Below are 13289 nucleotides of genomic sequence, written 5' to 3'. Positions count from 1 at the left end.
ATTGGACTCTTTCCCTTGCCGGCCGGCTTGTACCGGCCGTTTGAGGCATTTTGTGGGCCTGTCTCTGGCGCTCTAATGTGCGTTGATTATTGCGTTCCATTCCCCACATTCGAGCTATCCAAAAATCATGTACGCACCAAACGCCGTCAGTCGCCATACATGGCTGCACTCGGTGATCGTTAGTGATCATGGCGAATAAAAAGTGCTGCCTACTGCAAGCGTCTCTACCGGTCGGGTGCACGATCTTGTTTGGAAAATGTATAAATCGGTGGAATACCGTTCCCTGGTATACTGTACAATGCAAGGGGTATATTCTCAACGCTTTGCCTCATTCCGAAAGTTGACAGAATAACACCGAAAATGTGGCACTGTGGCGACTGTACTAGCACTGCCATAAGTGGTAGCGCACCCCTTCGAAATGGTGCTTCCGAACAAACCGGACATCAAAGGGACAGTGTTGTTTGGTAATGTTTGCCTGCAGCGTCTTTCCGAATTCCAGATTTTCTGTCATCGGCGCTGCGCCCACACGATGTCTGCGAAAGCACAGCACCCGCAGCGCAGCGTGTTGTGCTGTATTTGGAGAGAGGCGTGGACCAAACGCTGTCCATATGCGGTCCATATTTGGCGACCCGAATGTCCGATGAATAGCGGCGCTCGCGCACCTTTTTCGAATGTTGTCTGTTTACTGTTTCAAACGAATATGCCAGAGACGTAGGGAAAATGGTGATGAATTATTTGGCAGCTCGAGAAAGGCTCAAATGGGATGTCAAGATCAGCAAGATCTCGTTGCTTTCGGACTGGGAAAAGCCCAAGGCTTTCCAGGCCACTTGCTAATGCACCAACGCTTCTCACCCAGTGTACCTTAACCTGATATGAATCATTCAGCTATGTTATGTATTCTGTTAGATTTCAACTTTTTTTTTGATTGGTTTTAAAATTCTTGGTCATCAATCGATAGAATAATTAAAACTCTAGCAGCAGACATTCATCCAATCAAGTTTATTGCTGTCTAAAATCGAAAGAAACCAGTAGCAGCATGGCGTATCGGTTACGCACGACTTCCGTGTGACGCCAGTTAACGGCGCAAAACGTGAACGTCCGCATTGGGACAAATAAAGTTCACCGCTACGCCGCCAAACGTACGATGCAGACCCCCGAAAACCTGTAAAGAGGAATGCTCGCAAGGGGGGGTGTATCATGGCAGTGGCGACACATAGCTGAGGCGGGGTGGTGTTTTTTATCTTAAAAATTATATATATTAAGCACCGCAGCACACCCAAACCCTGCCACGATCACCGGCCACCCTGGAGCACGTTTTTTCGTCTACTACCGACACCGGATTGGGTGATAAGATAAAAAAAACATTTACAGTCGGGGCAGTACCGCATCCTAAGTGTAAAATGGAGACGAAAGAAAACGTGTTACCGATGCGTTACCGAAGTTGAACGATCGAACCCCCAAAGCGGTCCCTCCGAAATGGTATCTGGGGAGTCTTTTCCGGGTATAAAATATCTCGCACCAGATGTGTTGGTGTAGGTGTGTGTATGTGTGTGTGTATTTTAGGGGGAATTTCAAAATCGGAAGAACAAGTAAAAGACATCACATCTGCGATACCAATCATCGTTGTTTGTCTCACGCGAAATAACATCGTCACGTGAAGCGCTCGAAACTATGGCGCACCGCGGAAGTTAACCGGATGATCACGAGTTTTCGGTGATTTGGGGTGACTCGTACGCAATTTCGGACAAACCTATTTCGACAGGTTTCGATTAGTCATGATTCAGACAGCCAATGGTGAAACCTGGTGATTGATATGGGCATGTTTACACAGGTGATGTGGTACGTAAACTGTTTGGAAGAAACCGGCAAGATTCAATGATAACATCGCAAACAAAAAATATCAAATTTCGTACATATTTAACAAAATTAAACTTGTTGAAAATTATATTTATTTGAAAAAAAAGAACAGACATTGTCCCTGTACAATTATTATTATTAATTATTAACAATTATTAACATTCGATCATGAGCTTTGACAAATGGGTTGGGAAACACTGGCTTGTACTAAAGTGTACTAAAAACGAAACGAAACAAGCATTCGTATTTCGAATTTCAAAGAAGTTAGCTAGATCGCAGAACACTTTTACCAGCACTCACCAGCTACAAAATGATCCTGTACTTACACCCATCTCTTCTTCATCTTCTGCTTCTTTAGATGCCGCCACAGAACTCGATCGAATTGACCACCAAGCCGGACGGAGAGAATGGTGCTACGGGGAAACTATTGGCTGCCAACGGGAATGGCGATACGGTAAAGAGCAAGGAAGATCCACCAACGACGACTCTGATCGTACCACCGGATGGTGGCTGGGGCTGGCTGGTGATGGTTGCGTCTTTTTTCTGCAACGTAATCGTGGACGGTATCGTGATGAACGTTGGCAGTTTCCTGGATCCGATAAGGAACGAGTTCGGCGTCAGCGAGGCGGAAGTAGCGCTGGTCAGTTCGCTGTTGAGTGGGTTTTACCTGCTGACGGGTCCGTTCGTGAGTGCGCTTGCTAACCGTTGGGGCTTCCGGATTGTCACGATCATCGGCGCGCTAGTGGCCGCGCTTGGGTTCTTCGCCTCGCAGTACGCAACAAACATAATATTCCTGTACGTGACGTTCGGGTTTGTCGGTGGTGTAGGATTCTGCTTCATCTACGTGCCGTCGGTCATTACCGTGGGATATTACTTCGAAAAGTGGCGCGCGGTGGCTACGGGAATTGCTCTCTGCGGCTCGGGTGTCGGTACGTTCATCTTCGCACCTGTAAACGCGATGCTGATCGAGTCACTTGGTTGGCGCAGTGCGCTTGTCGCACAGGCCGCCATTATACTGCTGTGCATCGCATGTGGCGCTATCTTCCGACCGATCCAACCGACCGAGGTGACGGCCACGAAGAACAATGATACTCCGGCGGATAAGGGTATACTGCTGGGTGAGGGCCTACCGGTGGTGTACACTCGACCTCTGCCCGAAGGCCGATACGCATACTCGATGCCAAACAGTTCGCACAACACGTGGATGGGAGCGAACCCGAACTACCAGTACCCGACAGCTGCCGAGATCTTCCGCCAGGGCAGTGGGCATAATCTCGATCGGCGACCATCGCACACATCCGGTCAGCTGGTGAGCCACAATCTGCAAAGCACCACCAAGAAGCTGGAGAAGATCCAGAAACGTCTCGCTGGACAGATGACACCGGACGATACGATTCATGCGCACGGTTTCTCGACGGCCCACCACGAGCTGAATCCGGTCGGTGAGGCGGACGAGGAGGAGGCGGAAAATGGAACACTGTTGACCGGACCGGAGCAACAGGCAGCCACCATTACGTCCGCATCTGGACGCCGCCATACCGTGTCGGGTCGTCGACCCAACGAACCGGCCAACTCACGGCATGGTTCGCGCCGTACGCTCAACGATGGTGCCCGGCCGATGTATCGTGACGATATCTTTTTCACCGGCTCCCTTGCACGAATTCCACAGTACAAGTCGCAGACTTCGCTCGGTTATCACATGTCTGTGACGCGGTTGCCCACCCAGGCCGACGTCGAAGAAACGGAAACGGAACAGTGCATGGTATGTCCGGAAGCGGTCCGCCGTACACTGGCTACTATGTTGGACATGTCGCTGCTGAAGTCACCCTCGTTCATGATGCTAGCCTTCAGTGGGTTCCTCACGATGATGGGCTTTTTCGTACCATTCCTGTACGTGAAGCAACGCGCCGTGGCTGGTGGAATGGGAGATGAAGTGTCGACGTTCATCGTATCGGCTATTGGTAAGTTGTTGACTGAGGTCTTAGTTGTTTTTGTGTAAAGCACTCATCCAGTACTAACGGACGTATTTTTTTCCAGGCATTTCCAACACCATTGCTAGGGTGGTCTGTGGATTACTGACATCCTTCAAAAACATAAACGCACTACACCTGAACAACGTTGCCATCACGCTAGGAGGTATCGCGACAATGATCAGTGGGTTCTACATTACGGAGGCTTACCAGTTTACGTACGCAGGCATCTTTGGACTTGCCATCGGTAAGTTGTTAGCACAACCATTGTTTAGTACATCTTATCTCATATGTTCGCTTTCATTTTGCAGCATGTTTCTCGGCCCTCCGTTCTATTCTGGTGGTCGATCTAATGGGGCTGGAGAAGCTTACCAATGCCTTCGGCATACTGTGCCTGTTCCAAGGTATCGCTGCGTTCCTCGGCGCACCGATTGCTGGTGAGTATTTACACCCAGGATTCTTCTCTTGGGATACATTAACCAACAATGGCGTTACTCTGCATTGCAGGATACTTCACGGAGCTGACCGGTAGCTACGACGCTTCGTTCTACATTTGCGGTGCACTTATTACACTGTCGGCCGTTCTTTGCTACCCGCTGGCCATTGTGAACCGATGGGAAAAGCAACGTGCCGCTAAGAAGGACTCACAGAAAGTTTAACGCGGATGGTCGTGGAATAATCTATTAATATTCGAATTTTCGTCTATGTTAGCGTACGTTAGCATTTTTTTTCTCTTTTTTACATCGAGAGTGACGTTGCTGCTTATGTATCTCCCAATGTGCTCCAATAGAGATAGAGATAGTGCATAGAGAGAAGTATCGAATCACAACGCAGACTGGTTCCAAGGGACTTGGATGAAAAAAAAAACAAAGTGTCCTTTGGATACGCGATATGTGATCACCACCTGATCATGCTAAACTGAAGTTTGGCGTATCGTGATGGAAAATTTCACTAAGTAGGCCTACAAGGGAATTAATTCGGTGCTATTTCATCAATAGGCTCTCATTTTAGTTAGTATTTGACGCAACCAGAAGTCATGGCTTACTACTGCAAGACATGCGTTACTTATTTTAAGTACACTGCTAGGAATGAAGGCACGAATTGCTAATCCATCGCATTATTTCGTTTGATAGGGTTCAAAAAGTATAATTTAAAAAGCGCTTGCGATGTTCGTTGCCTTTGTGGGTCAGTTTTTAGGGATACGTTTAGCAGAACGAAAAAAACAACGTTTGTAGAGGGAAGACTGCATGTAATTACTACTACGCCTGGCTTGCTAGTGGAAGGCAATAACAAAATAGTTTATTTTATTCACATTGGTTGCAATATCATTTTTAGTACCTTTGTACTAAAAACTCAATAATTAGGGATAAACGGAACGTGCCTCACAATATTTATAACATTTGGCTTAATGTTCAGCACTTAACTAAAATCTAGCTTGTTTTTTCGGTTATAATTTGAAAAAATATTAAAAACAATATCATAAAATTACCACCTGTATCGATTCGCTTCCCTTGACGTACTTTTAAAAGCAACTTATGCTGCAAAATTGTTTACAATTGTTTCGAAAATAGTTCATCAGTCCCAGGTTGAACCTAGTACCAAGAATATTCCGACTAGATGTTAGATGCGTTACAAGCGTGTAACGCTTCGAGAGACTGAGCAAAATGGGCAACATAAGTCGTCGTTCCGACAAACAGACGAACAGGAGTGAAGTTGACTAGCAAACATTCGACACGGGTGATGCTTCCGGTTGCCGGTTCCGAATGCAGAAAAATCCCCATAGCGCAAGACTTGGTTCCATCAACATATTTAGACATACAGCAGTAGTTCCTACCATGCCATACTCCCCCGGTCCGCCGTTGAACAGAGTCACCCGAAGCAAGAAGAAAGCCCATAGTTTTTATTTAGATTTGTAATTTTACACTCCTCATTAATGGCATACCTGTGTGGGCGTAACCCTAGCCCGGGGTACGGTAACAGTCCCTCCATATTACAAACATAACGTGCCAGGTTTGTCGTTTGTGTTCGCGCCCATTTGTTTGATGTGTGGCAGAAGGAAGCAGAGTTAAGGTTTCGTGTTTTCGGTGCTCAATAAAGTAAACTTCCCGAATGAGCGTAAGCGTAGCCTGCCGCTAGTGGAACACGATTAGCTTACAAACAGGAGGAAACGGGAACCCAATACGAGAATAAATTATCTGTGATATCAGCATATATATGAGCTATCTTAAGAATATGTTGTTGATATAAAACCGCAGACATCACAGGCGTGAGGAAGGAGCTGAAGAGGGGGAAAAAAGCGAAGGAGTGATTGAACGGGTCGAACGGAGTGAATGTGTCCAAGCCTGCAACATAATAACCGCCCTTCCGTAATATATCCACTCTTTTGAATTCTTACTCGTAGTTGACGTCTGGAAGGAGCGTTCCTGTGCCGTGACTAACAGACCAACTAGACGTAGTCCAAAGCCGGCCGCATTATTGCATCTATTTTTCTAGCACCACATAGCTATAGGCGGTAGGAACACTTGTGAGCGAAATAAATATTCTTACTTTACTATTTCTACCTTGCGTGTGCATGAGCTCAGACATTGGGTGGGACAACACGTATGACGAAAGAAATCGAACGAATGATGCAACGGTGCATTTCCTGCTTTCCGTGCCCAATGGCTAACCCATTAAGTTAGCTCTGATTACATTACACTACATTAGGTACCCAAAAAACCCTTACCCAAAAAACGTGAATTAGAATGCATGTCGAAATAGTTCACCTGTGTCGATTAACTCACGCGCTCGTAACGGTACGTACAAAAAGGCACCGGAACTGTCACGGCGAACCGTAGCACCGCCAGAGTGACGGAATTTCATGCCAGCCGTGCAACAACTGCGCAGGTCCACCGCGTAACGGACAACTGGTGTACGGTGCCTCTCACCCGCCCGACCCAACAGGAGATTTGCTGGAACATTTTCTTGTAAGATATCGATTATCTCCCGAATCTTTCCCCAACGCGTTGTGGTCGTCGCTGTAGCCGTTCGCGAGCATTAAAAGTGGTGCGCTCTGTGTGAGGAGCTTTCTGACGATTCGGATCGCACCGTGCTGTGCTTCGAATGGTGCTGTTTTTCGCGTAGCAATTGAGTGATTTCGAAAAGCTATCGCGGTAGCTAACCACCATACAGCCTAAAGTGTCCGAAGTATGGTTGCTGGTTGTGTTGCTGCCAACAGCTTTAACGTCCCCATTCGTCTAGGAGCCGTTTGCACAGCGGAAAGGCATACCGCACTGCAGATTCTTGCAGCCAAGTTCTTCCGCTAGGCTAGCTAGGGGAGTGCAATCTAAGCAGGCAGTAAAGAACAGCTTGACCAGACCACGGACGGACGGAATTGGTGTCCGCTTTCACGCGTTATGTCATTCGCGTAAACGAACGTTTTTCGTTTCGGGGGTGGGAAAGTGTTCATCCTTTGCTGGGAACAGAAATCGATGCCCTTGGTGAGTGGTTCGTCTGTGTAGGTGTGTGGGCTCTAATCCGTGAATAGGTGACTGGAGCATTACAACCCGATACAACCCCGTTCAAAAGCACAAACAAAAACAACAGCAACCCCTCGTTGCACAGGACGGTGGGACATTAAAATAGTTCCACCTCCCCCCCCCCATCCATTCTGGTGCCAAGCCAAATTGTGCGGTTCAGTTGAAAGCAATTATTGATCGTTCCGATTTTGTGACGAGGTGAGGCATCGCTAGTGTCAACCATGCAACCCTTCTCGAACGACTACGGTGGAGGATACGGTGACAATGGTTACGATCAGCAACCCCAGCAGGAAATACCGATGCGTACGCAGGGGGTCGCACGGCCAATGGTTGACCCAGAGGCCATGGGTGAGGTAGACCCTACACTGTACGTGTCCGGTTTGTGGTGCACCAACGCCTGACCCAGATGACCTAAAACCCGCTAAACATTCGCTTACCGTTTGTAGGTACCCGCAGGCGAAGGAATCGACACACAAGATACGGGGCAAATCGGACATTCTGGAGATGTTGTTCGGATCCGTCGACCAGGAGCTGCTGCCAGTGAAGACGTTCTACTTCTTCTTCTACTCCGCCTTCGGTTCGCTGTTCCCACTGATGGGTGTCTACTTCAAGCAGATGGGCATGAATCCCGGCCAGTGCGGACTGCTGATCGGTACGCGTCCGTTCGTCGAGTTCCTATCGGCACCGTTCTGGGGAAGTTACGCTGATCGGTAAGTTTTTCACGGAAAGGTTGCGGTTACGAGGTGAATGTCACGACCATACGCTTGTGTGTTGCAGTTGTAAAAAAGGTAAAATGCTTCTGCTGGCCTCGCTTGCGGCGTGGATCATCTTTACGCTGCCGCTCGGTTTTATTCAACCACCGGCGACGAGCTGCATCGAGCGCAAGAATGCGACCGATTTCGAGCTCCGAACGCCACAGGTACCGCGCATTTTGAAACGCTCCATCGACGAGAGCATGCTGGAGGAGATCAGCTTCGGTAGATATGCCACGGATAGTGACAGTTCCTTCACCAGGTGAGATACCGCGGAATTTATTGTGGGCGAGTGGCCATTGATCTGACGTATTTAATTCGGTGTACTACTGCAGGGTGGAACGTGCAGCGCGTCCAGTTGCAGCCGCTGGAGTATCACCGCTCGATGTGAGTTACGCCAACAACTTCAACGAGAAGCTGCACCGCGACTGGGTATCGCCACTGTTCTCCTCTATCGTTTATCGCACAGCGGTAAGTCGAGATCATTTTTCTCCCTCGTTAGTCTGCTGAAACTAGACTCTATTTGGTTTGATCCTACAACATTTGGTTCTTTCAGGATATTCAAAAAGCCTTCTTCTTACTGCTGTTGCTAGTCATTATTGGAGAGTTCTTCAGCGCCCCGGCCATCACGTTGGCAGATTCCGCCGTCATTACGATCCTCGGAGAAGATGCCGATCGGTACGGTCATCAGCGAATGTTCGGTTCGTTGGGTTGGGGTTTGGCGATGTTCTTCGTTGGCATTGCGTTGGACCACTCGACAGCGTTCCCGGACCATCCCTGCGGTCCGGAAAAGCAGGAAAAGAACTACACCATCTGCTTTGCAACATTCTCGGTGCTGATGGGAGCGGCCTTGATTTCCGCAACACAAATCCAATTCAAATATGACTACTCGGTAAGTGTTAAGGTGTGTTAGACATCTCCAACGGTCAAAGGTGTAACGTTGTTGTTTCGACTTTATCTACTCCACGTAGGAACCCCAAGAACCCGTCCAGGTGGAGAAGGTACCACAAGAACCGACCCACGAGGAACAAATGCAAGCCCAGCTGGCCCAACAGTTGCAGTTACCCTCGCTGGCAGCATCTGGCACCGGAATGGCCAGTGCGGCACCACCTCCAGCAGCACTTGGAGCACAGGTAACATACAATCGTACGAAACGCAAACACACCGACTCTGTACCACACCTTCTTTGCAGACAAAGATGTTTGCCCAAACGACTCGCGAAATGCCCGAATGGGTGACGGTGCTGAAACAGTTCAAGAATCTGAAGTGCGCCTCGTTCCTGTTCGTGGCATGGTTTATGGGTTTCGGCATTGGGCTTATCTTCACGTTCCTGTTTTGGCATCTGCAAGACTATGGTGGATCTCCCACACTGTTCGGTGTCGCTTCGGTCATCAACCATATCTCGGAAATCTTCGCCTACTTCTTCAGCTTCCGCCTGATCACACAGATTGGCCACGTGAAGGTACTCTGCCTTGGGCTGGTTGGCAATATTCTTCGCTTCCTGTACATCTCCTATCTGAAGAATCCGTGGTGGGTGTTGCCGTTCGAGTTTATGCAAGGTACGAAGGTTCGGAAAATTTGTTTGGGTTGGAATTCACTAACCAGGAAATACGCGTTGTGCTTTCAGGTATTACTCATGCTGCTGTTTGGGCTGCCTGCTGTTCCTACATCGCGCACAACACACCGCAACACTTACGATCTTCGGCACAAGGTAAAGCTAGTGGCCTGGGGGTAGCGTAGTGTACATTACTCATTTCGTTATTATCGTTCCAGGAGTACTGCAGGGACTGCACCATGGACTGGGTAGAGGCTGTGGTGCCGTCATTGGCGGTATGTTCGTCACCTACTTCGGCACAACGGCCACCTTCCGGGGTTATGGCGTGATCTGCATTCTGGTGCTGGCCGCCTTTGTGTTCATCAACTTCTACCGCAAGGATGAAGGTTTCATCTCGGAAATCCCAACTACGGAGGATCCCCATCAGGTGAGGTTGACGGCTGAAAGAGGATTCCTGTTCATACCATGTACTAAAACTAAATCTTTCCATTATCCGACTGCAGGTCGCAGAAGAGACGGCTCATCTGGCACCGCACGGTGTTCCGAGCAATCCTATACCAAGGGCCCTCTCCAGCACGCGGCTCAACGAGATCGGTCAGCAGAATGTGGACAATGGTTACGGCACCTATCAGACGACCGGTGGCGCTTTGGATGTGCCTGGTGGTGCTCCGAAGAACCCGTTCGGTGCACCGCAGGGCAACGTGTATGGCGGCAACCAGTACTAGAACTAGCGCAACTACAACTAACTTTCAACCGAAGCGGCGAGTTCGTTGACTGAATCAGGTACACGCGTGTCATCGGTGGTAAAATTAATGTCTACAAGAACAAACACACTGAATGTGCAAGTTACAAATATGAACTACTTCTCCTAAAGATACTGAGCGACTAGTGTGTCGAACTCCCTCCCAATGTACATGAGCTCAAGCATAAGCGCCATTCAGCCATTCCGGCCCATATGCCGCTGCCGTCGACGACTACTTGGAAGGCGGCAACGGGGAGGCGTCCGATCGGTGTACAAGAGACGCGCGGGCACCATAAGCCATAAGCCTTGGACATGGTTGTTAGCTACTAGTTCTTAGACATCAGCAAAATCGGTGAAGCGATCCCACACCCCATAGAGAACACTCGTTTAATGAACCCACCATCTAAGAAACACCCACACGTAACCGCCACCAGCTGTCATTTGTTTCCGGCGAATCACTATCACTGCATATGTACTGCAAATATTGTATCCCTTCCCCGTCTTAGTGTAAGTGTTTCCATGGTCAAAACATGGCGTTAAGCAATTGTCAGTGCACGGGCTCCGTGCGTCTTTCGGCTCGTTGTTGTATTCGATCTCGTTTTACGTATCGCCTTTGCCTGTTTCCCTAGACAGAAGCGGCACTGTACGCTTGTTATTAAGTAGCGCACTCGGCAGCGACATTAAGGATGCATTAATACTATAATCTCTCTATCTATCGCCGCACATTCTAGCGGTTCTGGTGCACGGTGTGTCCGTTTATCTCATACCTTAAGCAGGAGGGCCATATGTACTATCTACTTCAATATCGACGATCGACGATCTACTGAAGAGGTCTCATGAAACGGATTGTAACGGCAGCATAATACGCAATGGCAACAACTATCTCTAGGGAAACTTTACATTTACAAAAACAAAACCAAAAAAAAAACTGTTGAAATGTCTAGTCTAGTCTTGTAGTCTAGTGTACTGAAGGAACAAATCGGTTCTAGATTGCGCGACAAAATAGTATGATAGGTATTGATATAGACATTATTGGATGTGGTTGTACAACTCTCCCTCACTCTCCCGTTTGTCTGTCGGTGTGTTTTGCTGTACGTGTGTTAACAAGTGTTGGAATCCCCTGTGTACGTGTGTACGAAATGAGTGAAATGATCAGGTCCCAGTGACGCAAACGACAAGTAGTATATCATACTCTCTATCGATTCCAACCATACTTTGGAACTGGTATCGAACAATTCTTCATTTAAACTATCACAACACAAACATATTACATGCACACATACAAAGAAGAAAAAAACTACATACATTAGGTAATATAAAACGAAACCAGAAGAATCGAAACATTTGACGCAAAAACCATACCATGGCACAACGAATTTTGATCTCATTTGCCTGCCCCTGTACACCGATGAAGCTTGGTCCGGTTTCGTTTTTCGGCTTGAACCGTTCCGTTACTCGTGGCTTCGTTTAAGTTTCACCGCCCAAAACACTTCAAGCAATGCGATACCGGCGAGTGGTAACGAACACAAAATGGAAGAACAAAACAGAACAATCTTATATAGTATAAAGTATAATATGGTGGCAATTTTTACGACCTCGAACGTAAACAACACACGCAAAAGCTTTATTATCTCTAGCGAGACATCAGTGCGCATATCAGTTTCCAACCTTATACGTGAATGGTATTTTTATTGAGAGAAGTATATTTAAAATCAAACTGGCAGCATGTTGAATTTGCCTACCGGCTGGCACGACAAACGCATTTTGGGGGTTTATCGATCGGATGCAACCGGCGTACCTGGGTGACACGATATGGAGGTGTGCATTCGATCTTGCGCTATCTGACAGAGAGTATTTACCAAGCGTATATAGCAGCAGAAACAAATATAAATATATATATATACATATACACACTCACAAATATTATAATGAAAATATTGCACTTACGGTGAGAATGGCGGTGTCAAGGAGAGAAATCCAAACTCGGTAACATCATACTTTTACAATCCGTTTGTAGATTTCGTTAGGATCAGTTACTGTTTTAACACTGGAACGTAGTCCAGGCACGGCAGTGCAAGTATTTAAGCGACCGAAGTATTAAAAGTAAAACAACAGTCATTCGTTATTTATTTGTATAAGAATCGGCGCATTAGTTCCTGTTCCCTTCTGTTTGCCTTAGCCTAATCGTATCCTTATAGCTGTTGTTTTTCGTAACCGACTGTAAACGAACCTGAGCAAAGACCGGTAGAGAAAAAAAACCCAAATATTAATATTGATCTACTACTCGAAACACTGATATTAAACAATCAAACAGAGTAACAAGTTTGCCATTCCAGCGCATAACATGCCCATGATCGATGTACAGCACCTGAAGAGGAACTGCATGTAAGAACGACCCACAAATGCACACATAAACACACAAGTATTGTAAGAAATGCACCGCTAAAGAAATTATGCTGTAAAGATATCTCTAACTGCGTAAGCAAACTCACCATCATGGGCAAATAAAGACAAGCGTTAAAAACGTACGGCCACGTGTCGGGTTTTTTTCCCCGAAAGTTAGAAAAACTTACCGTTGGCTAGCGGTGCGAGCGCCATCTGGCTGTCAGTTGTGCTGTTACAATTGTTCAGTCGAAATGCGCCACCTATGTGTGAGCGTAAAAGCTGTCGACAAAAAAAAAGCAAAAGATGGTTCGGTGAGAATTGCCGTGCTCTTTTTCACGCCCCTGTTGTTCGTTCGCTCTTTCTCCTTCGCTCTCTTGATTTCCTTGGTTTGACTGCGGGCGTGTTGAAAGAATCTACGTGGCCATGATAAACTATGGGATCGTGCTATTATTTTTCGACACAAACTTCCAACCACCCGTGTCAATTGTCTGTCACTTCAGCCAGAATTGT

At 47.3% G+C, this 13289-nt stretch overlaps 2 protein-coding genes across 2 annotated transcripts; both read left to right on the top strand.

Moving 5' to 3' along the window:
* Positions 1-1581: 1581 nt before the first annotated feature.
* LOC128706772 (monocarboxylate transporter 7-like) lies at positions 1582-4486 on the top strand. Its single transcript, XM_053801714.1, has 5 exons — positions 1582-1706; positions 2216-3818; positions 3895-4074; positions 4139-4264; positions 4335-4486. Exons 2-5 carry the CDS (start codon positions 2216-2218, stop codon positions 4484-4486), a joined length of 2061 nt encoding a protein of 686 aa, XP_053657689.1. The 5' UTR covers positions 1582-1706.
* Positions 4487-7566: 3080 nt separating this feature from the next.
* On the top strand, positions 7567-10377 carry LOC128709377 (major facilitator superfamily domain-containing protein 6). Its single transcript, XM_053804374.1, has 10 exons — positions 7567-7712; positions 7792-8055; positions 8123-8359; positions 8433-8568; positions 8654-8989; positions 9069-9230; positions 9290-9656; positions 9725-9808; positions 9871-10079; positions 10156-10377. The coding sequence occupies exons 1-10, from the start codon at positions 7567-7569 to the stop codon at positions 10375-10377; spliced, it is 2163 nt and encodes a 720-aa protein (XP_053660349.1).
* Positions 10378-13289: the final 2912 nt, after the last annotated feature.

Source organism: Anopheles marshallii, chromosome 2, assembly GCF_943734725.1.
Source record: "Anopheles marshallii chromosome 2, idAnoMarsDA_429_01, whole genome shotgun sequence".
Lineage (NCBI taxonomy): Eukaryota > Metazoa > Arthropoda > Insecta > Diptera > Culicidae > Anopheles > Anopheles marshallii.
This window is presented reverse-complemented; position numbering and strand designations above follow the sequence as displayed.

Excerpts from the sequence above, each read along its gene's own strand:
- LOC128709377 (XM_053804374.1), top strand. The coding sequence starts at position 7,567 with ATGCAACCCTTCTCGAACGACTACGGTGGAGGATACGGTGACAATGGT. Across the intron at positions 8,056-8,122 it reads TGGGGAAGTTACGCTGATCG|TTGTAAAAAAGGTAAAATGC; the intron begins GTAAGTTTTTCA and ends TGTGTGTTGCAG. Across the intron at positions 10,080-10,155 it reads CTACGGAGGATCCCCATCAG|GTCGCAGAAGAGACGGCTCA; the intron begins GTGAGGTTGACG and ends ATCCGACTGCAG.
- LOC128706772 (XM_053801714.1), top strand. The coding sequence starts at position 2,216 with ATGCCGCCACAGAACTCGATCGAATTGACCACCAAGCCGGACGGAGAG. Across the intron at positions 3,819-3,894 it reads GTTCATCGTATCGGCTATTG|GCATTTCCAACACCATTGCT; the intron begins GTAAGTTGTTGA and ends ATTTTTTTCCAG. Across the intron at positions 4,075-4,138 it reads CATCTTTGGACTTGCCATCG|CATGTTTCTCGGCCCTCCGT; the intron begins GTAAGTTGTTAG and ends TTCATTTTGCAG.